The 26,331-nt window shown below is 41.3% G+C and overlaps 1 protein-coding gene across 1 annotated transcript in view; it reads left to right on the top strand.

Moving 5' to 3' along the window:
- Nucleotides 1-2,743: 2,743 nt before the first annotated feature.
- SLC25A36 (solute carrier family 25 (pyrimidine nucleotide carrier), member 36) overlaps nucleotides 2,744-26,331 on the top strand; it is a 46,403-nt gene continuing 22,815 nt past the window's right edge. The window contains exons 1-3 of the mRNA XM_015413621.1: nucleotides 2,744-2,850; nucleotides 13,426-13,596; nucleotides 21,477-21,554. Of these exons, the coding sequence (XP_015269107.1) occupies nucleotides 2,810-2,850; nucleotides 13,426-13,596; nucleotides 21,477-21,554 (290 nt within the window). The 5' untranslated portion in view covers nucleotides 2,744-2,809. The remainder of the gene's footprint in view (nucleotides 2,851-13,425; nucleotides 13,597-21,476; nucleotides 21,555-26,331) is intronic.

Raw genomic sequence — 26,331 nt, 5'->3', positions numbered from 1 at the left:
TACACACAACTTTATTTTTGTAACTTCTGTTAAATTCAAAGAGCAATATCAAATAATTTTTTGAAAAAATTAAAGAACTGAGGAAGTTACTGTCTTTGAGAGTGTGATCCGACTTTGTGACACTTTTATGAAAATAACGATAAACAAACTTCATTTTTCTTCTTTCTTTTTTTCAAAATACATAGTATCTGGACCAATAATTAAGTATGTACAACAATAATCAACATGTAACAGTTTACGTCTGTTGTATTTGAGCAGACCAGGGTCTCAACCTTTCCGACTTCTAGTCCCTTAAAGATGAATTGACCTGCAGCTCTACTCTGCATTGTCGTTTGTTCCTTCTTTTCTGGAGTTTCTGGTAGCTCTAAAATAATACATAGTTTTATAGAAAAGAGTCCTTCTGATGTAAGCTACCAGCAGCTTCTGGCCCTCCTATCATTCTGGGAAGATACATATAATATCATTGCAAATATTCATAACAATGATAAAAATACAGACTAACAGCCAATTAATATAAACACAATCCCCCCTTCCAGTAATCAGTATAATAAATTCTCATATTAATACACTTTTACAGAAAAGAGTCCTCGTGAAGCAAGCTACCTGCAGCTTCAGGCCCTCCAATCACTCTGGGAGGATTGTGCCTTCCCCCCATATATGGAATACCCCAACTCTTTACCCCCCCCCCATGGACTCAGGGTGATATACACACAACTTTGTATTGTGTGGTTTGTTGCCACCAGACAAAAAAGAGCCCTAGAGAAGACAGAATTGGATTGCTCTGACCAGTTTGCCCCAGGGATATAATACCATTCTAACTCCCACTGTAGCAAATATGTACCATGGGTGAAATGAAGACTGATAATATGTATGCTGTTTGTCCCATAAGCACATGTGTTCTAAGAAGACTCACACATAGCGCTGAAAGTAAGAAGGTGTGAACCTTTCAGCTTGAAAAGCGCTGAACTGTAAGGCTGCTAGTGCTTTCAAAGTCAATGCTACCTCATTGAAACCTGTGTGAATAAAATACAATTCTTATTTAAAGACAAGGGGGGTATAGAACTGGGAGTTTGGGTTGAAACAGTGTTAACAAAATGATATATTGAACAGTTCCAAAGTCAATGAGTTAGAAGAAATAAACTTCTGGATTCACAAACTCCAGGAAAATCTGGAAGCATTCTGTGGATTAGGGAAAGTAGGAAATGTCCCAGCAGAGTCCAGTGCTGAGATGGAATGCTTGCAGCTGGTCTCCCTTCGTCGAAGACTATGGAGAGCAATGTTCCCTCAGAAGTCACATAAATGCTGAGGAACAAAAGGTCCACACCAGAAGCAACGTTCCCTCTATTTTTCCCCCTACTGAGCAGAGCAGTTCACATCCTGAGCAGAATATAATATTAAAATGAGCAATGGGCAGTCTAGGACCTTGCGTAGCTCCAGATTGCTGCTGAGTGGGGCTTCCTGTGTTAATAAGCGGCCCCTCACATGCACAGCTTAGAGAAAATGCTGACCAGAAGGGGGGCAGTCATCTACAAACCACGCTTCTGAACTGCTCTACAGGTTGTCTTCTCCCCTGGAACAAATCCAGCAGAAAAATATCAGAGCTTTGTCTCCCACAGGTTCCTTCCTTGGGTTCTCCCTCTCCCCCTAGGGTTAACCATAGCTGATCTCCCACTTTTACAACTGATCTCCAGGCAACAAAGATCAGTTTACCTGAAGAAAATGGCTACTTTGGAAGGTGGACTCTATGGCATTATACTCTCTGTTGAAGTACTTCCCCTCCACAAACTACACCGTCCTCAGGCTCTACCTCCCAAATCTCCACGTATTTCCCAATCAGGAGCTGGAAACCCTAGTTAACCAGCCATTTCAATTTAAATTTATTTCTACAGTCCTTAGACCAGTCATAGAAAAAGAAGTACACCTTTAAACCAGCCATTTGTTACCTCCATCAGCCTCTTCAGAAATCACCTCTCATGGCAAACCAGAACCCAATACACCAGGAAAACCAGACTGCAAGTATTTTTATAACATTAAATAAATAAGGTTGCCAACCTCCAGGTGGCGGCTGGAGATCTGCTATTACAATTGACCTCTAGGTGATAGAGATCCGTTTACCTGGAGCAAATGGCTTCTTTAGAAGTTGGACGCTATGGCATTATGCCCCAAACGCCACCTGCCTCAGGTTCCAACCCCAAAATCTCCAGGAATTTCCCAACACAAGAGCTGGTAACCCTATAAAATAAAATATTTCCTAGTTGATTAAGATTTAATACTGGGACAGGTATTACCATAATCTACAAAAAAATGTTTCCTAGTCTACGTTTTTGTGAATCAGACCTCTTCATCCGACAGCTGGAGCAAGTTAAATGAAATGGTCTATTTAAGTTGTGTTTGGGGCACTGCGCCTTGTGTCATAACCCACCTATAGAAAAGCGAGACAGCTTTGCAGTGCAGAGAAGTCTGCATATCATATTTTATGCGACTGCCCTCAATATAAGGTTGAGAGGGAAGTTTCCGTTACAAACCTCAGCCTCGCAGATTCGTGTTCGTCCCTTGAAAGATATTACATGAAACAGAGAGGAATGAATCCGAGTACTGGCGGGTCCTTCACGATTTGCGAAGCGCTCGCCGTTATAAATAACATTCAGCCTCCCAAAGCTGTGATCTGCTCTGTGCTCGATAGGTGGCAGTCATAGAGCCTAGTCAGGCTTTGCTGCGCCATTAAGCAACTGCAGAAGGAAGTGCTCAACACCATCTTCTTTCCCCTCCCTTTCTCTCCCCCGTCGGCTGAGGACAAGAATGAGAGAGAATGAGCCAGAGAGACACCCTGGTGCACTTGTTTGCTGGAGGGTAGGTCTAAACGGCAGTTAAATGTGACCTCTGGGTGGGGCAGGAGAAGCCTGCGAGTGTACTCAGCTGTTCGTGTCCTTCCCTCGCCTGTAGGGAGGGTGTCCGCCAAATTTTCATGGGGCCTGTCAGGGTGGGTGGGGAGGGATGCGTGACTCCCGGAAGAGGGAAAGATGGCTCCGTTTTACTTGCAGCGGGAGTGGGGTTCTTGGGATAAGAGCAAAGGGGGGGCTGCTGCTGGGGGGGGGGGGGGGGGCTACGGACTACCAAGTCGGTGTACGACTGTAGTCCTGAGCATGAGCCTGCATACTTATTTGGGAATAACCCCACCCCTCCCGTTCGCTGGAATCCAGTGGGACTAACTCCTGAGTAAAACGTGCATAGGAGTGGACTATGGAGGTAGCCCGCATTGGTGGGGATAAAAGAAGTTGGCTAGGCGATGTTATTTATTACGGTTTTACTGTTTAGACCCTGATTCCAAAGATCTCAGTGTGGTGTTTTATCCTCCCAACAGTCCTCTGAGGTAGGTTTGGCTGGCCCAAGGGAAGAGTGACTGGCCCAAGGTCACCCAGTATTCTTCATGGTAAATCTGAGGCCAGGCCAGATTCCTCCAGTTGTTCCAACTGCTAGACCACTCTGACATGCTCTAGTATCTTTACCTGGAAGACTGTATTTTTTTCCATTCATGGTTCACATCTGATTGTGACGAAATGATTGTGGTTCTCCAATCTGCCAAAAAAAGAAGATAGGATTGGTTCCTATCGGCCAAAAATATCTTCCTGCAGTTGAAGCTTCATGTTGTATAGGTATGAATCACAACACTGCTTTGGTCCTTCGATTCAGCCTCTGGTTGAGCTTGATAGTTTTCTGCACCTCTACATCAGATGTAATTGTAGCATTCCTGATGCAGAGAAACAGCAAAATTACCTGACTTTCCAGAGCAGTGAATCATGCAGAAATATGTAATAGTTTGTATTTGTGCACACTCTGGAAGGTACGTTTTTGTGACAGTAAAGTGTACCTACAATCCTGTTTTAAAAATCAACAAATTAATAACTCCACTGTTAGAAAGTTGAGACACTGGTTTAAATGGACAAGGATTTGGAGCCTGAATGTAAAACATCATGAAGTCCCTGGATTTGCCTTTTAAACTACTGTTGTGTCATTAGTCAGCCTGTGGTCCTTTTATCAAGCAACAGCTGTTAGCCCTGTTAATTAAATAGAACTTCAATGTTCAGTTTACCTTTCCTAAGTACATAGGAAAAAGAAAGCTGATGTCTCTGTCCTGCTTTGCTGGAAGTGTCTAGGTAGTCACTGTTGGACACAGGCTGGTGAATTTAGAAATTTTAAGGCGGCTTATGTTTTCTTTCTTGTGCAACCATATTTCATACAATGCTAATTATCCCTGCTGACATCTGCAGTGGGAGGAAACTCCTCTTTGCAGAGCCCAGGTTTTTATCAGTGTTTGGAGAAAACGGGTTCCCTTCAGCTGAATTATACATTTATAGAAAAATGGCTGGCTCCCAGGATTATTTCATGGAACAAAAATCCAACCTAGAAAACCATCCCAGGCATTGACAAAAACTGTTGGGGGAAGAGGCATGATTGTAGTCTTAGGAACTTAAATACCATGGAACTGGAAAGTAGAAATCTGACTACCCTTAAATGTTAACTTGTATTTTTAGGTTTTGTTGCTGTTGTTGTGTATCCTATTTATTATTAGAAATGTGTGTGCTTTTTTGAAGACTTTCAACTAGGTGTCTGGGAAATCCATTTTTAAAACCCAGTGTAGTCCGTAATTGGACACTGCAGTATTTTGGCTAGTTTTGACACACGAGAGGTGGAGTATATGGTTCCCCTCCCCCCTCACATTTATCAGGGATTATCGCTGTTGAAAGTTCTTGTTTTGTTGTAGTATTAGAGCCCAGCTGTGCTTGCATGCCTTAATTGCTATGACAACGTGCATAGTATTTCCTTTTTACTAGGTAGTGGATTAGATATACTTTTGGTCTGTTCCAACAATGATTATTTTATGCCTTCAGCCACCTGGAATTACTTTGGGTGGAGTTTTTAGATGAAGGCACATTATCTCTTTTGCGAGGCTCCAGAATTCTTGAAGCTACCTCCATCCTGTCTCCATTCCGACTTGCATAAAGCCCTCCCTCCCTCAGTGCAATTCTATTTAGTTTCTAGATCTAACTGTGAAGTAACTGCACAGGATTGGCTCCCTCCACGTAGCGCGAGAGGATGTTGTTTGTCGTTCACAAGGTCACTTTCTTTCCTATTGGTGTACAGGAGTTGTAGATGGGAGAGTGTGAAACCAGGTCATTCTTTCCCCCGGCAGAGCCAAAGGTGAAAAGATAACGTTCCTTAATCCGATAGATAACGCTGTTCTGCCAGGGAGTCCATTTCATGCTAATGCACGTGGCCCAGCACTCTCCTTATTCCCTTTTCTTTGGAAGGAAATCATGTGGGACTCGCTCCCAGGCAGACAGATTTAAGTAGAAGCCTCAGCTCTCGTTCTCCTGCTTCTCAGCTTCCCCTGTCCCGGAGCGCTGGGAAGAAGCGTTGCTCTAGCACGCCGTTGTAAGACCGCATTTCTTTTCCTTCTGTGCTGCGCCCGCCTCCATTGATGAGTTTAGTGCTCTGATCACGTGCACAAGGCCTGATAAGCCATGAATGGTGACGTCACGTCCCCTCCAGCGCCAATGGCAGCGTCTGTTTATATTGGGCCTTCTTTCATATGTAGAAGCGAGAAGGCCGGTCGTTCGGGGTCTTTCGTGGTTGGGTGTTTCTGTATCATCTGCTGCGCTGAAAGGAGGGTTTTTTGTGTTGGCAGGAGTAGTTGCCGGGCCTGCGTTTTCCTATAGCTCTGAGGATAGCACGAGCAGTAGTACTAAGCCCTTCTGGATTGTGTTGACTGAATCGAATGGCAGCCCTGCCGCCTTATCTCTGCTCAAAATAGCAGAGCGGAGAGCAGAGCCTTGCCCTCCGCCTTCTCCCTGCTCTCCTTTCGTGTTTGGTGGGAACAAGAATGAGAGACGATGAACCAGAAAGATACTTGTGTGCATCTGTTTGCAGGAGGGTAGGTGAAAAATCGGTGTGCTTTGTTTTTGTCTTGGTAAATGTTGTTTCCCTTTGTGCATTGCATGTGGGAAGCAGAGACTTGCAGGACCTGTTGGGTGGTAAGTGTGTGGGTCATAGATGGGGAAGTGCAAAGTGAGAGGCACGGGACTAGCAATAAAAGCAAATGACTAGTGTTTGTTTTTGTAGTAAATTTTAGATCACTCTTCACATGCTTTGGTTGTGAGGTAATAGGTTTTAGGAGTGTAAGTTTACTACAGGAAAAATAAACAGAGGCTTGTGATGCCTTAATGTTTCAGCCTTATGCATGTTTGCATGGAAGTATGTCTTGTTCAGCATAATGTGACTTGTTACTTTGAAGTACACCTGGATTGTTGTACAAGTCTACAGGGATTGGCATGTTAATCTGTTAAAGCAAAAAAATAAGGAAGTCTTGGGTTACCTTAAAAACTAAAAAGCTTTTATTCTAACATAAGGTCTTGTGAAGTTTTTGTTGTTGTTGTTCAGTCGCCCAGTCGAGTCTGACTCTTTGCAACCCCATGGACCACATCACGCCAGGCCCTCCTGTCTTCCGGTTTTGCCTTGATAACGCTGTCTAATAATCTCATCCTTTGCCGTCCCCTTCTTCTTTGACCTTCCATCTTTCCCAGCATCAGGATCTTCCCCAGTGAGTGCTCCCTTCTCATTTGGTAGCCAAAGTATTTGAGCTTTAGCTTCAGTATCTGGCCTTCCAGGGAACAGTCAGGATTGGTTTCTTTTAGGATTGACTGATTTGATCATCTTGCAGTCCAGGGGACTCTCAAGAGTCTTTTCCAGCACCATAATTCAAAAGAATCTATTCTTCGGTGCTCAGCCTTCCTTTATAGTCCAACTCTCGCAGCCATACATAACTACTGGGAATACCATTGCTTTGACCATGTGGACTTTTGTTGGCAGGGTGATGTCTCTACTTTTTATTATGCTGTCTAGGTTTGCTATCGCTTTCCTCCCAGGAGCAGGTATCTTTTAATTTCATGGCTGCAGTCCGCATCTGCAGTGATCTTGGATCCCAGGAACGTGAAGTATGTCACTGCTTCCACGACTTCTCCTTTTATTTGCCAAGGAGTGATGGGGCCGGATGCCATGATCTTAGTTTTTTTTTTATGTTGAGTTTCAAGCCCACTTTTGTGCTCTCCTCTTCTACCTTCAGCAAGAGGCTGTTTAGGCCCTCTTCACTTTCTGCCATTAGAGTGGTATTGTCTGCATATCTGAGGTAGTTGATGTTTTCCCCAGTAATCTTAATTCTGGCTTCTGAATCATCCAAGCTGGCATTTTGCATTATGTTCTCTGCATATAAATTAAATAAGCAAGGTGACAATATACATCCTTTCCTAATCTCTTCTACTTCGGTTAGGTCCCTACCATTTTTGCCCTTTATCATGGCCAGCTTTTCATGAAACGATCCCTTGATTTCTCCAATTTTCTTGTGGACTAGAATCCACTTAATCAACTCTTTCAGTCTTAAAGGTGCTGCACAAGTTCTCTTTATAAGGTATAGATCTCTAATGAACTGTTATGGTTGGCAGTGCTGTATTATTTTAAGGGACAATTCATAGATAAGACTCAAAATAATTACATACTGTACCCACACACACTCATGTAGACATGTGCACACAAATACACAAACAACAACACTGTCCTGTGCATACACCAAGTGACTTCTGGCATATCTGAAGGAACTTGCCAAAGTACTGTGGAGCACTATGGAAGTTGTGCAAGTCTAGTGCTAGAGAGATTGAGGCAATAATGTTACATGTTTGGGAATAAACCATCTTAAACTCTGAGATTTTCTTCAGAGGAAATATTAATAGATTCAGGCAGTATGTATCTCATTCAGAATTACTGGAAATATGAGTTCTTAAATAACACTTGAGGTAGAAGAAAGGACTTGGGAAGAATGTATAGCAAGTTATTTTGTGGCCGAAAGAGAAAGTGATGAATGTGATCCATGTGCTTTACATGGTTGGACAGTCCTTAAGTTCTGGAGAAAGTGCTTCTGTTTGATTTATTTTTTTAAAGATGTACTAGAACCCTTTTCTGATCTTTCATCTATATAGATTGAATGTTCTTTATGGATGGAAGTGTGGTAGTAGGCCTCACCTCTGACCCACATACATTCATGTAAAGGTTCTGTGCATATAAAAGTGTATGTGTGTATTCTTTCCACATGATTGGGAATTCTGCCAACTACATGGGCAGAACACTTCTTTACATAGGCCCTATATGCATGTTTCTCATGGATACACATAGAGTGGGATTGATGCTACACTCTCACATTGTGCATATTCAATCCATGTAATTTATGGTTTGAAAAGGGTTATATGATTGCTGTTTTGTGGAGTATCTGTGTGTAGAAATATGACAACCTCATCTAACTTCTCTTTTAGATCACTCTTTTTCACAGGGAATGTCATTTAACTGCAGCATCTTTCAATATAGAGCTTTTGAAATCCATTTTCTAGTAGATACTATTTTTAAATAAATGTGGAAAAAAGGATGCTGAATGTTCTGTGGACAGTGCCAAAATGTTCTTTTGTCCAAGAGTTAAGTAAAAAATCTCTATTAGATTTATTACAAATTCCATAACTATATCACACAGCATCAAGAAATAACAGAAATGAACAATCATAAACTTTAAAGAAGACTGAAAAATGAAATAACCCAAAGTTTAGTCATTTCCCAGATACCTAGCTATATGATTAGTGATATGAGGGTTCTGGTCAGATAGACGATAAAAAAGCTAACTGCTTATCAGAGTGGCCTTTAAACTTGCGTAAAAGAGGGCAAGTCCAAGTTTCTTTTAGCTTGCTCCTAATTGAGGAATGCGTCCTCTCCACAGTGGTCTCTTCACAAACACACACAAGCTCATAATGTGTCTTGGCTTCCTTGCCTTCTGTATCTTGTATGGTTACTGTGTTCCCTGCCCAAATCTCTGTGATGTGTTAGAAGGCTGTGCAACAACTGCTTTTCTCCCAGTGTGTTTCTACCACCAGGCTTCCTGCACCTCTTATCACAGAAGAGTTTTTTACTTGTAGATAAAGACTGGGCTCATTTATCTAGAGCTGATCAGGAGCAGAAGCAAGTGACATGGTTCTGAAGCTAGTAATTTTCCTTTTTGTCTCTTTGGGATATTGGTTTGGGCTAGAATGTCTGTTTGTTTCAAGGTCTTGAAATTGGTCAAAGTTCACATTGCACAGAAGGAGCTTTAGAGAGCTTTTTTTTTTTCTTTTCAAAGTAGTGGTTTTAGGCTTGCTGACCCTTATTCTGGGGCAGCATAGCTGAAAAAAATGCATACAGTCACATTGTAGGTCAGGATGAAAGTAACTCTGAGCTATCTATCCCAACTATTTTTGTAACCTAGCTGGAATGCTTCCTGGCTCCTTTCATCTAGTTGCAAGTTTCTCTTAGGTCATGTTTATCGCTGAGCATTAAAATATTTAATTTTTTTATTGGCCAGTACCTTATGTGTTAGTATGGGCACAGGCAAAATACCTTTTTAAAAGACAGTAGAGAATTAAAAATCAAAAGTCCATTTTTGGGATTAGTTAATATTTTCATGTGGTGCTTGATTTCACTGTTTAACCATCTAAGACAATGATCATTTTATCTGTGAATCTAAGCCTCTTTACTTTGAAATAATTTCACTGAAAGCAGTTCAAATTCAGTATGTGGAGAACTTACATTTTTTTTAGTATATGGTGAAAGGCATCTTAAATTTTGTGCCATAATGTGGAATATGTGAACATGCCTTGACATGGGGATTTGCTGATAGTTTCTCAGTAAAATAAGAGTTATTTCAAAAACTGTTCTAAAACACTTCTGCTTTATCATAAAATATGTCACAACTACTGCATTTATCAATTCTGGAGTAAGGAGCTGAAGAGTGTGAGAAAAGCATTTGAAACATGGGGAGGTTTTTTGGGGGGGAGGAAGTATTGCTTTTAATAAATAAGCATGTCAGCACCTGGGAGTCTGGAACTTGCCTGTTTGTCTTCTAGATTGTTTACTTTTGATCACCCTTCCTGCCCTTGGTACCATTGGGTGATTATACTCTAATATAGGCTAAATATTTAAAATGAAGGGCTGCATATATAAATTTCTGTTTTATTTAGATAATTTATTATGCACAGGTTTTTGCAAAATAAACACACTCAAGGCTCAAAACAAATAAGGTAAAAGCAAGATATTCTATTTTAAGAAATCCACCAGTACACAAAATAAAGGATAACATCAAATTCTACTCAAAACTTTCATGATTAAGTATTTTAGGTGATGTTGGAAGACTTCTAATGAGAGAGGTTAATGAAGTCCTGGGCAGGACGTTTCCACATTTTAGGAGCAGCTGCCAGGAAGGCCCTAATTGCCAGCAGCCCTGTTTTGTTGATTTGCGGCTGCTGCCTTTTGTGTTAGAGTTTTCATGATGCAAAGTATTTTGATCTGAAATAATTTTCATAAACATTGGAAGCTCCCACTTTTAGTCCTTTCTGCATGGTTACTGCTTGGCTTTTGAAATTCTGAGAGTGTGGTATAGTGGCTAGAGCATAAGAACGGGGTCTGGAGTTCAAGACCCCACACTGCCACAAAGTTTGCTGCCTGATTTTGGATCACTGCTCTCAGCCTTTCCTACTTCACAGGGGTTGTTGTGATAATAAAGTAGAGAAGGGAGAACCCTTTGGAAGAACTGAAGGGGTATTAGCATACTAGATAGTTGTTCATACAGGATGTAGCACAAAAGAGTGGGTGTATTAAATAGTTTTGCCTCAAGATCCGTGAAATTGCAGTATAGTGCCATTACCAAGAAGGTGATAACGTAAGTGTTGCCGTGCGACCTGTGCGTGTCTTTTTTGCTCTCACCTGTTCTGTAAGTGTTCTGTGCTTTACAGTATAGTGCCATTACCAAGAAGGTGATAATGTAAGTGTTGCTGTGCGCCCTGTGCATGTCTTTTTTTTCTCATCTGTTCTGTAAGTGTTTCTGTGCATTCATGTGAACCCACTTAACTCTAGGTGTATTAAATTATTCTTCCATGCTGCTCTAGATGTATTAAATTATTCTTCCATGCACAGCTTCCAAAAAAGGAATCAATCAATGGAGGACCACAGAGAAGGGCAGTCCTTTGAAAATTGCTACAGAGTGTATGCACAACAGACAGATTAAAGTCTGGTTGGTAATGGGCAAGTTATTTTGTGCCAGCTGGGACAAATTATATAGCTCTGTTAGCAAAGCCCCCGGCCCTTAGCGTCTTGGTAGCAATTTAACCTTTCTCTTGAACTGCTGACCGTAAATATATTATCATGGGCTTTCTGTAGCCTGTGTTGCTAATCATTTACTTGTAGGCTTCTAGAGACTGCTGAAGTTTGGCTGGCTCATGACTGAAACAGAGTTTTAGTGATTGCACTGTCGGTTTCTTATCGTGCACTCATTGTTGTCATCTACCGTAGACTAAAAATAAACCAAAGCATTTTTATGAGTTACAGTGGTTATACTTGTTCAGTGTAGGATCTAGCATGTTTACAGTTGTAACAACATGGGACACGTGTTTAGCCATCTTGGAAATCTGATGATTAAGAGAGTTGTTGAGGGGAGTAAATAATAAAAGTGTAGTCCTCACATGATTGGATGGGAGCAGAGAAAAACCCTGGAGTGTATAGAATTTGGAAGTCAGTAATTAAGTGTGGCCCTATCATTGTCTGGTGCCTTAAATATTAATAGGTGTGCAGTACTTTAACTCAGAATTCCCCAGCCCTTTTGAGCCTGTGGCTGCCTTGGGTGGTGGGTGCAACTACAGAATGGCTGCTGCAGGAGGCCTTGGGTGGTGGGTGCAACTACAGAATGGCTGCTGCAGGAGGCAAAGCCACGAAATATCAGTGTGAGAGGGGTCATGCATAACTAGTAATTTTTCAGCATTTCAAGTAATAGTAATTCCTCAACATTTCAAGCAGAAGTTCTATTTAATCAGATGACTTTGAAAGTGAACATATTGATTAAAAATATTTATTTGCATACACACAGCTTATCTTCAGTCGCACAGTGAAGATCCTTGGGTTGCGGAGGCAGTTGCTGTCAAAGCAACCTTTTAAAAAGTCTGCACAGCCAGTCATATCTCCAATGACTGATCAGAAGCCTTGCAGGGCAAAAGTCTCATTTTCTTTTAAAAAATAATTAGCAGAAGCCAGGGAAGGTGTTGGCAGGTAGCATGTTGGGGGGGGGGGGAGTCAAATGAAAATGTCCTCTTTGTCATTGTGGTGATTATAATGAAACTGAACCAACAGCTATTTGTTAATATTAGTTTATATTCATTTTCTTTTTGCCTAGCTGTCTGATTTAGGGATTTCAAGCAGTATTTAGACTTGGAGGATGAAGCAGTCAAGAGGGAATGAACTGATAGGGAATTTTTCTAATCATTTTGTAAAACATCTTGCAACAAGCACCTCCTCCATCAGTATGTCTTTCCACGGTGTTTTCATTGGCCCAGTTTCATTTGCTGTCTGAAAATGAGTTAGATATAAGGAATGATGGCTAAAAATGAGATGTGGGTTGGGGATGACCCACTTTGTCTGTGGAAGATATAGGAGATGGGGAGGCAGTCATATTGTTTGCCCAACTGCCTGCCTTGGGTCTCTAAATGCAAACCCCTGCCTGTTTTACCCTAATGGCTGCTTTCCTGGGACTGTGAAATGCTATTCCCTGGATCTGTTGTGTAATGTTACGTACTTTTGTTAGGGTTCTCTCTTGGTGATCTGTTCTGAGTCAGCTGGGTGTTTTGACTTGAAAATGATAGTTGTTCACAGAAGCAACATCTGGCCTCCCAAGTTCTAGAGTTGTTCAAATGCAGACCTCTGTGTACTCTCTCATTCTTTTGGGGGATGCTGTATGTCTCCCTCTGCCTGCTGTGTAAATCTGTCCACATCTTTGGTATACCAAACATCCTTCTATCTCTACTGTCAAACTATTGCTTCTGTCTGTTAAGACAGGGCATTTTTGGTATCAAGGTCTTAGGCTTTCCATAATTGTATAGAGTAAGTTCAGCATATTTTACTTATCTGGTCACGTCTGTTGTGATATTTATATTACAGTAGCAAGAAGTCTTTAAATTTAACTTATCAGTTTATGTAAGATTGAAATGACACAAATGATCTTCATATTGGGGGCATCTTAGTGATTTGTCCAAGCTTGCAAAGTTATTAAGGATGAACATTAAATAATGCAAACTTAGAAGAGATGTCAACAGAGAGTTCTTAATATTGCAGTGGGGCTGCAGTCTCTAATCATTGAAGTACAGTGGTAGTGTCAAATGCATAACGTAGCTGGGTGATTTTCATCCACTTTTTGGCTGTTTGCAGAAGTTCTAGGCAAAGATGATAAAATTAATATTTTACATCACGTTGTATATGGTTAGCTGAATGCAAATTTGCCATTTTATAATTACTTACATGCCTTGTTTTTCTTCTTTGCAGATGTGGGGGCACTGTGGGCGCTATTCTGACATGTCCCCTAGAAGTTGTGAAAACACGATTGCAGTCTTCCTCTGTTACCTTGTATATCTCTGAAGTTCATCTGAACACTTTGAATGGTGCCAGCGTTAATCGTGTAACTAGAGTTTCTCCGGGGCCTCTCCACTGTTTAAAGTGAGTAGCACACATACAGTTTTTGTCTGAGATATCTGATGCTTAAGGTGGCAAGGGTCTTTGAAAATAAAATGCAGCTCATTATCCATGCAGAACTTCCTTCCTCTAAGATGAGTCATCCTAGCTGCTGACCAGTGTGCCCCAAACCATTCATCTTCATCTCTTTTAGTGGATACTGAAATCAAGACTGGCTCTTTACTGTGAAGTGACAGTAAAGTGATGTGTTCCCTTCTGCACATCAACTTACATTGCTATATGATGTAAGTGCTGCCTCTGTGGCTGTCATTTGCTACAGTGATACTCACGCCATGGGTCACAGAGAGCCACATTCACCATCAACTAAAAGAGCCACACTACTACAGTATACCTATTGTAGTGTATACCATATTGTATACCGTATTGTAGCATTGTCCCTCCCCATCCTTTTTGAGCCTTAGCCTGCCTTGTGAAGTGAGAGGAAGGACTTCTTTGTCTTCCTTTTTGCTCTCTTCCTCATGAGGCACAGTAGTTTAGGCAAGAAAGTGAGATTACCAAGGCAACCAGAGAACAGCAAGTTGGCTGTGGAGAAAGGGAGTATAATTGCCCCCAGCCCACTGTGTCCAGCTTGCTCTTTTCCTGGGTGGCTGCTGTACTGGTGGTTTTGGTCGCTCTTCTCTGTGCCCCGCTCATCTTCTTCCCAGTAGGTGCCTGGGTGCTGGCATGAGAGCCTGCAGGTTGTAGAGAAGAATGGGGGTGGTGGTTGATAGGCCCTTTATATCCATCCCTGGCCCACAGTTCAGGGAGGGTTGCTGCTTACCCCATCTTTCAGTCCCTGCAGTGTTTCATGGGGGCAACTGCAAGCCCTACCAGGCTTGCCCATTTTCCTGGAACATGGAGCAAGTACCACATTGGGGGATGATGCTCAAGAAAGCCACGAGTTGCATCTCAAAGAACCGCATGTGGCTTTTGAGCCACAGGGTATCACTATCTTAGATTAATCTTTGTCTGTTTCTCCAAAAGTTGCTGACATTCCCTATTAACTAGGGCTAAATATTTGTCCAGTGTTCCAAACCGGGGTGGTTGTTTTATAGCTCTAGCTAATAAATCTGTGCTGTTTGAAGATAACTGGGTCTAGCATCTCCTTCAGATAAAAACGAATGAAATACCTGCTCAGCTCCACATTCCTTCCTGCCTTCTGCTTGTGAAATATTTGAGATTGGAGTGGCAAGAAGGGCTTTTCCAGTAATGTGCTTCAATTCTGTGAAAAATAAACCATAGCTGAGGAGTGCGAGAGATACTTTTTTAGTTGAATTGGTGGTAGTTGCTTTTTTTTTTTAAGGGAGGGCCCCCCCCCCCCCCCCCCCCTGCCCCTCTCCTCCGTCCTCCCACAGTTTTTGCAAATTTATTTAGGATAATACAGATGGTATGGTTGGGGGTAATCAGAATTTATTTAAGACATTTGTTTCCTGCTCCTCCAAAGAAAACTCTGAGTGACTAGCAACATGAATTAAATAACAATAAGTACACTTAAATACATAAGTAAATTAAGATATACGCATGGGAAACAAATTAAAACCTCACCCAACACAAACCTCAACTGTTTATAGATTTTACCACCCTAAAGGACAGCTGGTGTTGGGATCTGATGTATTACTTCAGGAGGCTGTTCCACAATGGAGAGCACCTACAGGAACCTCATTCCCTAACAGAAACCAGATGTGCTACCCAGGAAGAGAGAATGTCATGAGAGGTTGTTGGGTTTACCTTAGTGAGTGCACAGATTGATTCAAGTGGTGTATACAGTGCTAGTCACTTTCTATCTTTGCAGTACAAGACAGGTCGTATAGGCTTCAATGAGTGGCTCAACTCACTCCAGTTCTCAAAGGATTCAAGTATAGTCTGTAACTGCTAGATAAGAGGGAAGATTTTTCCTGAAAGTTTTCTCTCCTTCCCGATCGCTGCCTTAATTGCTATGTGCAAGAGAAATGTTGCCAGCACTGTTCTAGACTTGAAGGACGCAACCAGTGCCCAATGGTGGGGTTTGTAAAAAAAAAAATCCAAATATTTTCTCCTCTTCTAATTTGAACTGAGCATGATTTTTCTTCTTTTTGCTGCTAATCTAGATGAGGCACAGAGGAGTAATTACAACTTTTGATGTGGAATCTAGGGTTTCCAATACAAAACCACAAACCAAACGAGATTTAGAAAACAGCAAAGACATACTTACACGTTTGTTTAATCAATAACATTTTATCAAAGAGTCTTAGAATTGATCTGTAGCAACTTCAACAGTAAAATAATAGTCACTTTTTACAGAGTAATTTTACGCACAAGCCACTAGTTCACATAGCCATGTTATAGTTTACTTGTAACACTTGTTAGCCATCATTCCAGCCAAAAGCCCTCAGAATTATGTAAAGCGTAATGGCTAAGTGACGTAAGGTGGGAGGATTTTGGCTAAGCTATGAACTCTAGGTAGCTTTAGACAAGTTGTTCATTATATCTGAATGGTGCCTTTGTCCAAGGAACTGAGAAGAGGTAGGTAACAAGTACCTCACTGTTCCACGGAGTAGATGTCTGAGTAGAGGTCTTTCTGGTTGTAGAATCCACTGGATGTCTATTATGCGTCCTGTATTTTGCAGTTCGTAGGCTAAATGAAGGAGTCTTTCTTGCATGGTTATAATTTTGAACCAGCATATGAAATTAACTGAAAACTACTATCTTTTGATCATAACTTATTTCCCTCTGTTGTTGAACACCATATTCCAGAACTAAGACTGAAATTGTATCAGATTCCTTAGAAAACTAGTTTGAGATTCATTGTAATTCAGGAATTCTAAGACTGAAATTGTATCAGATTCCTTAGAAAACTAGTTTGAGATTCATTGTAATTCAGAATGCCACTCTACAACATACTCTACAACCATGATTATACATGGTTAGAATCACATGGAACAATTGGTTTACAAGCAAACCTTTTTATTAAGGCATGCTTCAAACCTGAATTTTGGGTTTGTACTGTGATAAAAGAATGTCACAAGACAAGTCTTTTATTCTTCTCTTGCTGGCAAGAATAAGTCTTTTAAGCTCTATACTAAACTGAATGTATGTGCTTAGAACGACCAGTTTAAACTTTTCCAAACGGGAGTCTTTTATACAGTTGGTGTTTGCTGATTGCTCAATCTTTGTGTCATTAACCTGTGTTTCTGTTTGAACAAGAAATACTCTTTTTAAAACATTCCGTTTATTGGGCTCTTTATCTGAATTGATAAGCATAGTGCTGTGTACTACACCATATTGATTAGCTTGTAAGTTTGTCTTGGAATCTAAAGGCATTTGAACTGGCTCTGAAGATGTTCCTGATGAGGATTGTGTATTTTAAAGTCTATGACTGAACTCTTGCATTGCTCAACCACATTCTGGATGATTACTATCAGTATGGCCTTCCTCAGCTAATCCAGCTCTAAACACATTCTCTGCTGACTTTCTTCTGTGTAATATGGTCTACCATTAATAGCACTTTCTAATGCGGCCGTTTCTTAACAACTGGCATTTTATTTTTGCCATGAATTTACATTCTGTGATTCTGGTAAAGTAGTTTAAGGCAGGTTGGGCCTGTTCTCTTCAAAAACAGATAATAATGCTTGGTTAAGCTAAAGTACAAATTAGCTGTCAGAGGGGAATATTTTATTAGAGAAAAGGGAAGAGATTGCTGCACTTGCGCTTAGTCATACGATTCCGCATTTTTCGAGTTCAGAATTAATTTTTCTTGGAATTCTGTAATAAAAACATTGCCAGTACAAAAACACAGTAAAAGCCAGAGAATGCAACATAGCTTGATAACTTTGAGAGCAACAAGTAATACAGTTTCATTTCAGATTTTGAGGCAGTATCTGCTTTCCTTGACCTTAGTTATTAGGGTGATTTATTCTGCATTCCCTCAGCCTTTTTATAACAGACTGTCAATTCCATTTGACTGTTCCAGAGGCTGAGGAACATTTCTCACTAGACTGTGCCACCTTTGTTGAGGTATTTTCAATAAGCAATGTTCCAAACAAATATTCCAGAAATTCCAAACATTTTCATGTGAATTGTAAAAGAAACATTACAATCACTAGAACAATTGTCACTGTCCTGTATAAGCACTAGACCAAGGGCTGTATATGACATACATGTGTCATAAAATGTAATGGCAGATAGCGGAGATACAAACTCTATAAAGGACACAAACACAACTAAAGATTTAAAATAAAATGTGATTAAAAATTAGACTTTTGCAACATTTTGTTTATTTAACAGTCTGGTAGCTGACACCTCTTGCTCTGAATTACTGCATCAAAATCTGGAGACAATGTCTGTGCTGTACCAATCTTGACTATGTTGTTCAGGTGTGTATCTATAAGTTGCAAACCTACTTTTGATTTATTGATGTTACAGAAATTTCATGGTCAGTGCTCTGAGCCTAAGACTCAGGGGGAAACATGAAATGTCTGGGCATTGTGAGCTTTTGTACATAAGTTGCTTCGTGTGCTGGTCAAGAACATGTGAAGGCACCATGACACAGACTGAGGGCGATGTGTTTGTCTACAAAACTACAGTCTTCCCCAGAGAAATAACTACAGCTCCTATGAGGTAGTGCAAGAATAGAGAGATAGCAATGTATAGTAGGTAGTATCAACCTACTATCTGGGAAGTCTAAGTTCAAAATCCCCAGTCTACAAAGGAAATGTGTTGGGTGAACTTAGTCTGGACACACACTCTCAGCCTAATCCACCTCACTGGCTTGTTGTTATTACTCATCTAAATAGTTCACATTGCTTTCTCACTGAGAGAGACTGGATCATGAGGGCATGAATACAGTGAAACATAGGAGGGGGAACCCAGTTGCACCCAGGAGAGCCCTGGCATAATGAGCCCAACAAAATTCTCTTCCCCCACCCCCCAAAAAGCTCATACCATGAATAAAATGTTGTTGGTCTTAAAGTGCTTTCTATCTCTCCCATGCAATTGAGGGAACTGGCTCTTGCCCTGTCTACCCCTCTCTTCCTCCCCAGAGGACGAGGATGGGGAGGAGCCTCAGCCAATGGAGGGAAGAGAGGCTTTGCTCTGTAGCTCCTTCACGATTGAGAGAGCCTGGCAAAGCAAGCTGTGACAGAGACGGAAGCCGAACAGAGGGGGAAGAAAGCAGAAGAGAGCCAGTTGCTTGTGGGCTGGTTACTAGCCCTGGCGGGGGGGGGGGGACTGGATCTGGCCCACGGGTCACAGCTTTTCCTGATCTGACTGCCACTTACAACACAGTCTGGAGGGATGGTCTGCTATACAGGTTTTTACAAGTTTTCCTCTGCAGAACATTGCTGAACATTATTGTGACTCCTAAATAACATGCTGAGCAATAGAACTTTCCGAATAATTATGGGTCAGTCAATTAGCAAGCAGAAGAAACTGAATAACGGTCTACCCCAGAGCTTGGTCCTCACTCCAGTTCTTTTCATTCTGTATATCTCTGATGTTCCTGAGATGTTATCCAGGAAGTTTGCTTATGCTGATGACATGACAATTGCAGTAAGGCACAAATCAATTGAAAGGTCTGAAGAAATACTGACTAGGTACCTTGTGTCAGTATTGCACGGTGCTAGCCCACTGCAGACCGAACACGGGTGCAAGGGTATCCAATAAAGACTGGAGTCTTCAAGGCTTGTGTAAAAGCTATTTACAGTTTATTTACAAAGCCTTCACCAATAATTACACAGACTGACATAATGCTTCGCAGACAACCAATATTCACAAGAAGAAAAACTGTACAGTGCCTCACTGTACTTATACATCCATTGGCCAATCAGTCTCAGTGCCCTGGATACTCACTCCTTCCACACCACACGTCCTCTGCTCAGCTAACCGCGGACTGGGCCCATAACCCTGTCGGTATTGCGTGGTGCTAGCCCACTGCAGACCGAACATGGGTGCAAGGGTATCCAATAAAGACTGGAGTCTTCAAGGCTTGTGTAAAAGCTATTTACAGTTTATTTACAAAGCCTTCACCAATAATTACACAGACTGACATAATGCTTCGCAGACAACCAATATTCACAAGAAGAAAAACTGTACAGTACCTCACTGTACTTATACATCCATTGGCCAATCAGGGCCAATGCCGAGTCATGCTAATTAGCTCTGGCATACACCAGCCAGAACCGGTCAGAGCCAGCTCTTCAGTCACCTAGAGCTGTCAGCTCCTGTCACATAGATGCCACAGATCTACAGCCAGACTTAATTGCAACACTGAATGTTGATCCCTTGAAATTTTGGTTGACTATTACTTTAAATGGCAGCTCTTCCCAAGTACAGGAAAAACAGAATGCTCCTGTTTCCATCTCAATAACAATCTTGCCAACCATGAACGGAATGGCTACTTCAATAGCACCCGACTTACATCCATACACCTAAGTACCTTGGCATTACCCTGGACGGGACCTTGAGCTATAAACAGCATCTTACCAATGTAGCAGCAAAAATACGCATGTAAAACAACATTCTCCAAAAAGTTATGTGGTACAACTTGGGATGCTTCTGCTGCAACACTTAGGTGCTCAGCTTTGGGGTTGGTGTATAGTACTGCAGAATAGGGTGTTTCAGTGTGGCTAAAAGTAAAGGTAAAGGTTCCCTTGCACGAAAGCTAGTTAAATCCGATTCTAGGGGGTGGAGCTCATCTCCATTTCCAAGCTGAAGAGCCAGTGCTGTTCAAAGACGTTTCCGTGGTCATGTGGCCAGCATGACTAAACACCAAGGCGCACTGAATGCTGTTACCTTCCCACCAAAGCGGTACCTATTTATCTACTCACAGGTTCTTGCTTTCAAACTGCTAGGTTGGCAGGAGCTGGGGCTAGAGACGGGAGCTCACTCCGTCACGTGGCACTATGGTCTCAAACTACAGACCTTCTGATCTGCAGCTCAGCATCTTAACCCCTGAGCCACTGCGGCCCTTCAGCGTGCCTTAACAGCCCCCATATCCAAAAAGTTGATGTCCAACACAATACAACAATGAGAGCCATCAGCAGATGTAATTAAACCCACTTCGACCTATTGGCTGTCTACGTTGTGCCACACTGCTCTCTCACATCTCCAAACACAAGATGCTCTTCTTCATGAATATAAAAGATAATTGAAAACAGAGTTGCCCATCCACAAAGCCATGGCTGATGCTGGCCTAGCCAGGCTAAAGTCCCAACACCCAACAATAAGATCTGCATAAATCCAGCAATCACAAAATTTTGATCTAGGAAATGATTGCAAATATGGATGAAATCAGTTCCACCCAATATCCATAACCTGATAAACACCAAGAAGAGGCCTGCAGGATTTGACTTGCCACATAAAGTATGGGAGCTGGCTAATATAATACAAACAGGCTTTGGTAGCTGTGCAGACTTGTTGTTTAAATGGGATAAAATACTAGGACCCAAATGCGATTGTGATACAGCCCGCCGAACTACCAGAATGTGAGAATCATGCTTTCAAGGGAGATGTGATTGAGTTCTTTGTACTCTCCACAGCTGTGATTGAATGGTTTGAAAATTTAGATATTAATATTTAGGGGGGTTGGCCAATTTGTCTGCATAACCAGGGTAACTACTTGGTTACATATTTTATATTTTTATAGGCTTCCTGTGTGTAACTGCCATACGATAAATAACCTCCTAACGCTAACTTTGGTGTGACTATTCTGCAGTATAATTTTACTGCTTTCACATGGGAATGATAATACCTGATTTAGCTTTTACATAGTGAGTATTCTGAAGGACAGCAAGTGAGATTTCATGGGTCTAGTGACGTCTCTGATTTTGAAAGAAAACTTCAGTTCCAGCGTACATATCTTATTGTGTACACGTGTGTTTGTTTTGCAGGATGATCTTACAGAAGGAGGGTCCTCGCTCACTATTTCGAGGACTAGGCCCTAACTTGGTAGGCGTGGCTCCATCCAGGTAAACAACAGAAATTGTTACTTAGTTGATTAAGGCATTTCTGGAATTGTTTCAAGGGCATTGTTCTGTTTGATAGGCAGAAGCTGTCAGTGTTTTTCTTATGAAATTTTTACTCCTGTTGAGTAACTCATATATGTATTTTAACAACTTGTATGTCTGTATTAACAATAGTTGAATGTAGTTGTTACCACAAATAGAGTGCTGGTGCCACTTTCCAGGGTTTGCTATAAAAGTGAATGTATAATCACTCTTTGAGAGAGACTATTGCTTGAAGATTGTATTAATTTGTGTTGCACAAATGGCCAAATGTATATGCATCTTGTGAGTCCTTTTGGCCATATTGGCAGGTCAAGACTCACTACTAGTGGGTTATGAACAATAACATATCCACCAGTGACAACACTCCTGGAGTCTTTTCCAGCTTTTGAGTTCAACCTACTTAGAAGCAAGTGACACACTCCTGTGCAATGGCAGAAGATGGTATCTTCTGATATGAGCCGTCTTAGTAGTGTGCATTACCCAGCCCCCATATCATAACAGATGTATCTTCCAAAGACAGCTGCCTCATCTAAGCTAAGCTTGGTATTCATTTTCTAAGCAGGGCAGTGGCCAGCCCTAAATATTTTAATGTTCTCTCCAAAGTTAGTTTCATGCTCAAAAGTCCAGAAGAGAAATTAAGAAATGAATTCTGTGCCCTGACCTGGATAGCCCAGGTAAGCTTGATCTTGTCAGATCTTGGAAGCTAAGCAGGGTTGATTCTGGCAAGTACTTGGATGGGAGGCCTCCTTGGAATACCAGCAGGCTTTATTCAGCCACCTCTCTGAATATTCTCCAGGCCCCAAGTATGGGTCAATCACCAGAGGTTGCTATGACTTCCAGGTGCACACACCCATGCACACATCAACACATATGAAAAATACAAAAAATATATAAAAAAAGAAATGAACTCTGTTGCAATTTATCACGCTCCTCCCGGAGACATTCATTAGTATGTGGAAGGAACAATGGAGGAGGGAAGCATTACATTGTAACGTCGAAAGAGACAAATGGGAAGCAGCGGCTGTTTTGTAGATGAATCACATGGCTGCATGGCCACTTTCATGTTGTATGTTTGGGCATGCTATAGTCCTGTTATCCTCTCAATTAACTGCAGCCACCTTTTTGCACAAAATAAAATACTTCATTCCATCAGGTACAACTTGCATCCTCTATCTACTGTCTTATTAGGAAAGTCTTTAGATACAGACTTGATTTGAAGGTAATATTTTTCCTGTAGGTGCATTCAACATAGAAGCGTAAGAGTAATTTCACAGTTCTCCCCCTTTCCACTTTTTTATTTATTCTTTTATGTATGTTATTTATAGTCTGCCTTTCTCACTAAGAGTCAGAGTGCATTACACAGTGTCAGTCAATATGATCAACAGGCTGGGACATCCAATAAACAGTCCAATTGGATGTGGACTGCAAAAATCTGAAGCACAGCATTCTGCACCAACTGAAGTCTGCGAGTTGACTTTGAGAAGAAACCTATGAAGAGTGCATTACAGTACTCTGTTCTTGATGTTACTATGTCATGGATTCCACTGTCAATCAGCCATGTCAAAAGCAGGGGGCTATTGAACGCACTAGACTGAAAAAAGTGAGGTATTTTTATCTTTATTTGCCTTATTCTCCAGCAGCAGTGCTGAATCCAGTATAACCCATAGGCTATTAACCAAGTCTGCTAGGGTCATTTGAACTCCATCAAAAGTGAGGCATTTGTCTACATTCAGATGGAGGTCATCAGCTTAAAGCCACTAGAGCTGTCACTTTCCCATAGCCTGGCACATGAATTATCCAAGAAGAACTGGAGTTGGTCAGAGACTGTGTGATAATTGGTCACATAATTTTTCTGTAGGGATTTTTTTTTAAGCAGTAGACAGATAACCACCTCTCTGAGTGGTCCAGGGAAGGTACCCAGAATTTTTGACTGATTTATGCTATTAGGGATTCATTGATGTGGTCCTTATATGATTTTAGCAGCCACAATAGGCAAGAGTCCAGTGTGCAAGTGGTAGCTTTCACAGATCACAGGATCCTGTAAATATCCATCATGGTAACTGAGTCAAAATAGTCTGTAAGCAGACCAGATGAAGTATTAAGCATTTCTTCTGTTTGGCCTGTAGTACAGCTGGCATCCAGATCAGAGTGTGCTTGTGTTATTTTATCAGCAAAAAAATTGCATAGGTGTCACAGCTAGTGGTCTGTTCCTGGGACAGTAAAAGTTGGAATTTTGGAGCCAGCAGGTATCGAGATACCTTAAACAAGTGGGAGGGTCATGAGCTAGCCTTACAATGGTAGCTGAAAAATAATGCCGTTATCACCACCACCACTGCCAAGGTGGGCTCTGTAGCATACCTTTCCTCCAGTGTCTTTCTAGATGCCATCCTGGCCCTCTTTAGGTCACTCAGCCTATGAAAAGTGTGGTGTTGTAGTTAGGGTATTGTACTAGGTTCTGGAAGACCCAGGTTCAAATTCCCACTTTGCCATGAAAGCTTACTGGGTCACCTTGGGCCAGTCACACACTCTCAGCCTAACCTACCCCACAGGGTTGTTGTGAGGATAAAATGGAAGTGAGGAGAATGATGTCAGCTGCTTTGGGTCCACATTGGGGGAGGAAGACTGAGTATAAATGAAGTAACTGGGGCCCCCTTTTTTGCTAAATGAAGAATGAAATGGCCCTTCCTTTCTCTTCTTTCAGTGGAGCTGCAGACCTTAAAGAGGGAGGAGAGGGCATTTCTTCATCCTCAGTCGAGCGCCTGACTCTGCATGGCAGTTAATCCACACAGGTCCCACAACCCCAGAGCCAGAAAGGACAGCTTAGGTTGAGGAGAATGTGGGAAAGGTCCTCAGTCTTTCTCTCCATGGGTTGCCACGTCCAGCCCTAGGTTTCTAGATTGCAAAATAAAATACAGAGTTGCAGCTCAGATAATACATGGCAAGTGCTTGAAGGCTAAACCATTTTCTTCCTTTTCCTCATTCCTCTGTAGACCAAGGATAGTTTTTTCCACATTAAATGTTTTCAATTAATTGTTAGACTCTGTCTTCTATTGCACATAATATAATTAAAAGCAAGGCATGGGACAGTAAAAGCCTTAAAAGCTTGGCATGGGACAATAAAAACCTTAAACAGGGATAGTATTGGCTGAAATATGTTTAAGAAAACAAAACCGGGATAGTTAAACAAGGCATTATACAGAAAAAGGTGAGAATTATTCTTAGTTTCCTTGTAAAATTATTCTCACGTGTTAGCCTGGAAGAAATGCTTTATTTCTACCTCTTTTCCATCCTGTCCATAAGGCCTGACTGTGGTATATCTTCCTCCAATTTTCATGCAAGGCTTGTCCATTTGGTAATGTTTTCTGTAATGTGAATGAGCATTACACTTTTCCCAGTCATCAACCCTAGACAAATATGTTGGTGTTTCATTTGAACACTTGCTAAATAGCTTTAACAGCATCTCTCTGTTTGAATAAGCTTGAGGGAGGATAGTTTTGTAACATATATCACATACAGTACAGGTTTTAGATCCCATTTTACTAATTATACCACGTAAAACAACTACTTTATCACTTCCTTGTGAAAGGCCACATGTTTGCAGAGCTAATGATGTTAACTTAGGGTTTTATGAAGGCTGCTCAAACCACAGCCTCTGCTGATTATATGCTTTAGTTAAACTTTAAGAAGGTGATAGTTTTAAATACACTTGATGTAATCTTGCAGGAGTACAAAATATTCTATTGCTTTGTATTTAATAACTATGTTTTAGCATTATTTTAAAGGATAATGTAAGTTAAATAGAATAGCATAGAGTTGCTAAAATCCAATAATGTGCCTGATAAATAAAAACAGTAGGAAAATGTTCCATCCTGCCCCCTTGTGGCAGGTTTATGAGTAACTGTTCTATGGTGTTTTTAATAGTTACATAATACCTTTGCCACTAATTTGTGAGTAATGCAGCGTGTTTGCTGTAATGATTTAATATTTCGGTGCATTTAATATACATTTAGTAATAGTTAAGAAGTAAAATAGAACAGTGGTATGTTAGGCTAGGATCAAGAGATCTAATTTAGGTGTTTCTGAAGGGGTGAGGTATGGCCAAAGGCAGTTTTGATTGCTTTCTTTGAATAGTTGACATTCCATGCCAGATCACAAACTGCTTTTGCAAATCTTCGATTTCAAAGATTTTTTTCACTTGCAGCACTGGAATCTGCTGTTTGAGAAACATGCCAGATTCTCTTGAGCACATGGAATGTTAAATCCTGGGTAGCCCAGGGTAGCCCAATCTTGTCAGAGCTCAGAAGCTAAGCAGGGTTGGTCCTGACTAATAGCTAGATGGGAGACCTCCAAGGAATATCAGGGTTGTGGGTTAGGGTTAGGCAGGCAATGGCAAAAACCACCTTGGAACATCTCTTGTCTTAAAAACCCCCATGGTGTCGCCATAAGTCAGCTGTGACTTGACAGCACTTTCTACCACTACCGTGCTAAATCCTGGCCTCCAACATCAAAGCACTGCATAGTTATGTCTACTACCAGCATGATGAGTTTGTTCTGCTTAGTGGTTCCTGTTGTCTCTTGTGTCCAAATAGTGAAGAAGATTGATAAGACATTTGAACAACTGAGGTTCTGCGCCAATATATCTGATTCATAGCATGACCAAATCTTTAGATACTTAAATACAGAAAGTGGAGCCATGAACAGGCAAGACAGATATTTCTACAAACCTGGGGGTGGGGAT

This window comes from Gekko japonicus, unplaced genomic scaffold, assembly GCF_001447785.1.
Source record: "Gekko japonicus isolate JY-2015 unplaced genomic scaffold, Gekko_japonicus_V1.1 scaffold418, whole genome shotgun sequence".
Classification (NCBI taxonomy): domain Eukaryota; kingdom Metazoa; phylum Chordata; class Lepidosauria; order Squamata; family Gekkonidae; genus Gekko; species Gekko japonicus.
This window is presented reverse-complemented; position numbering and strand designations above follow the sequence as displayed.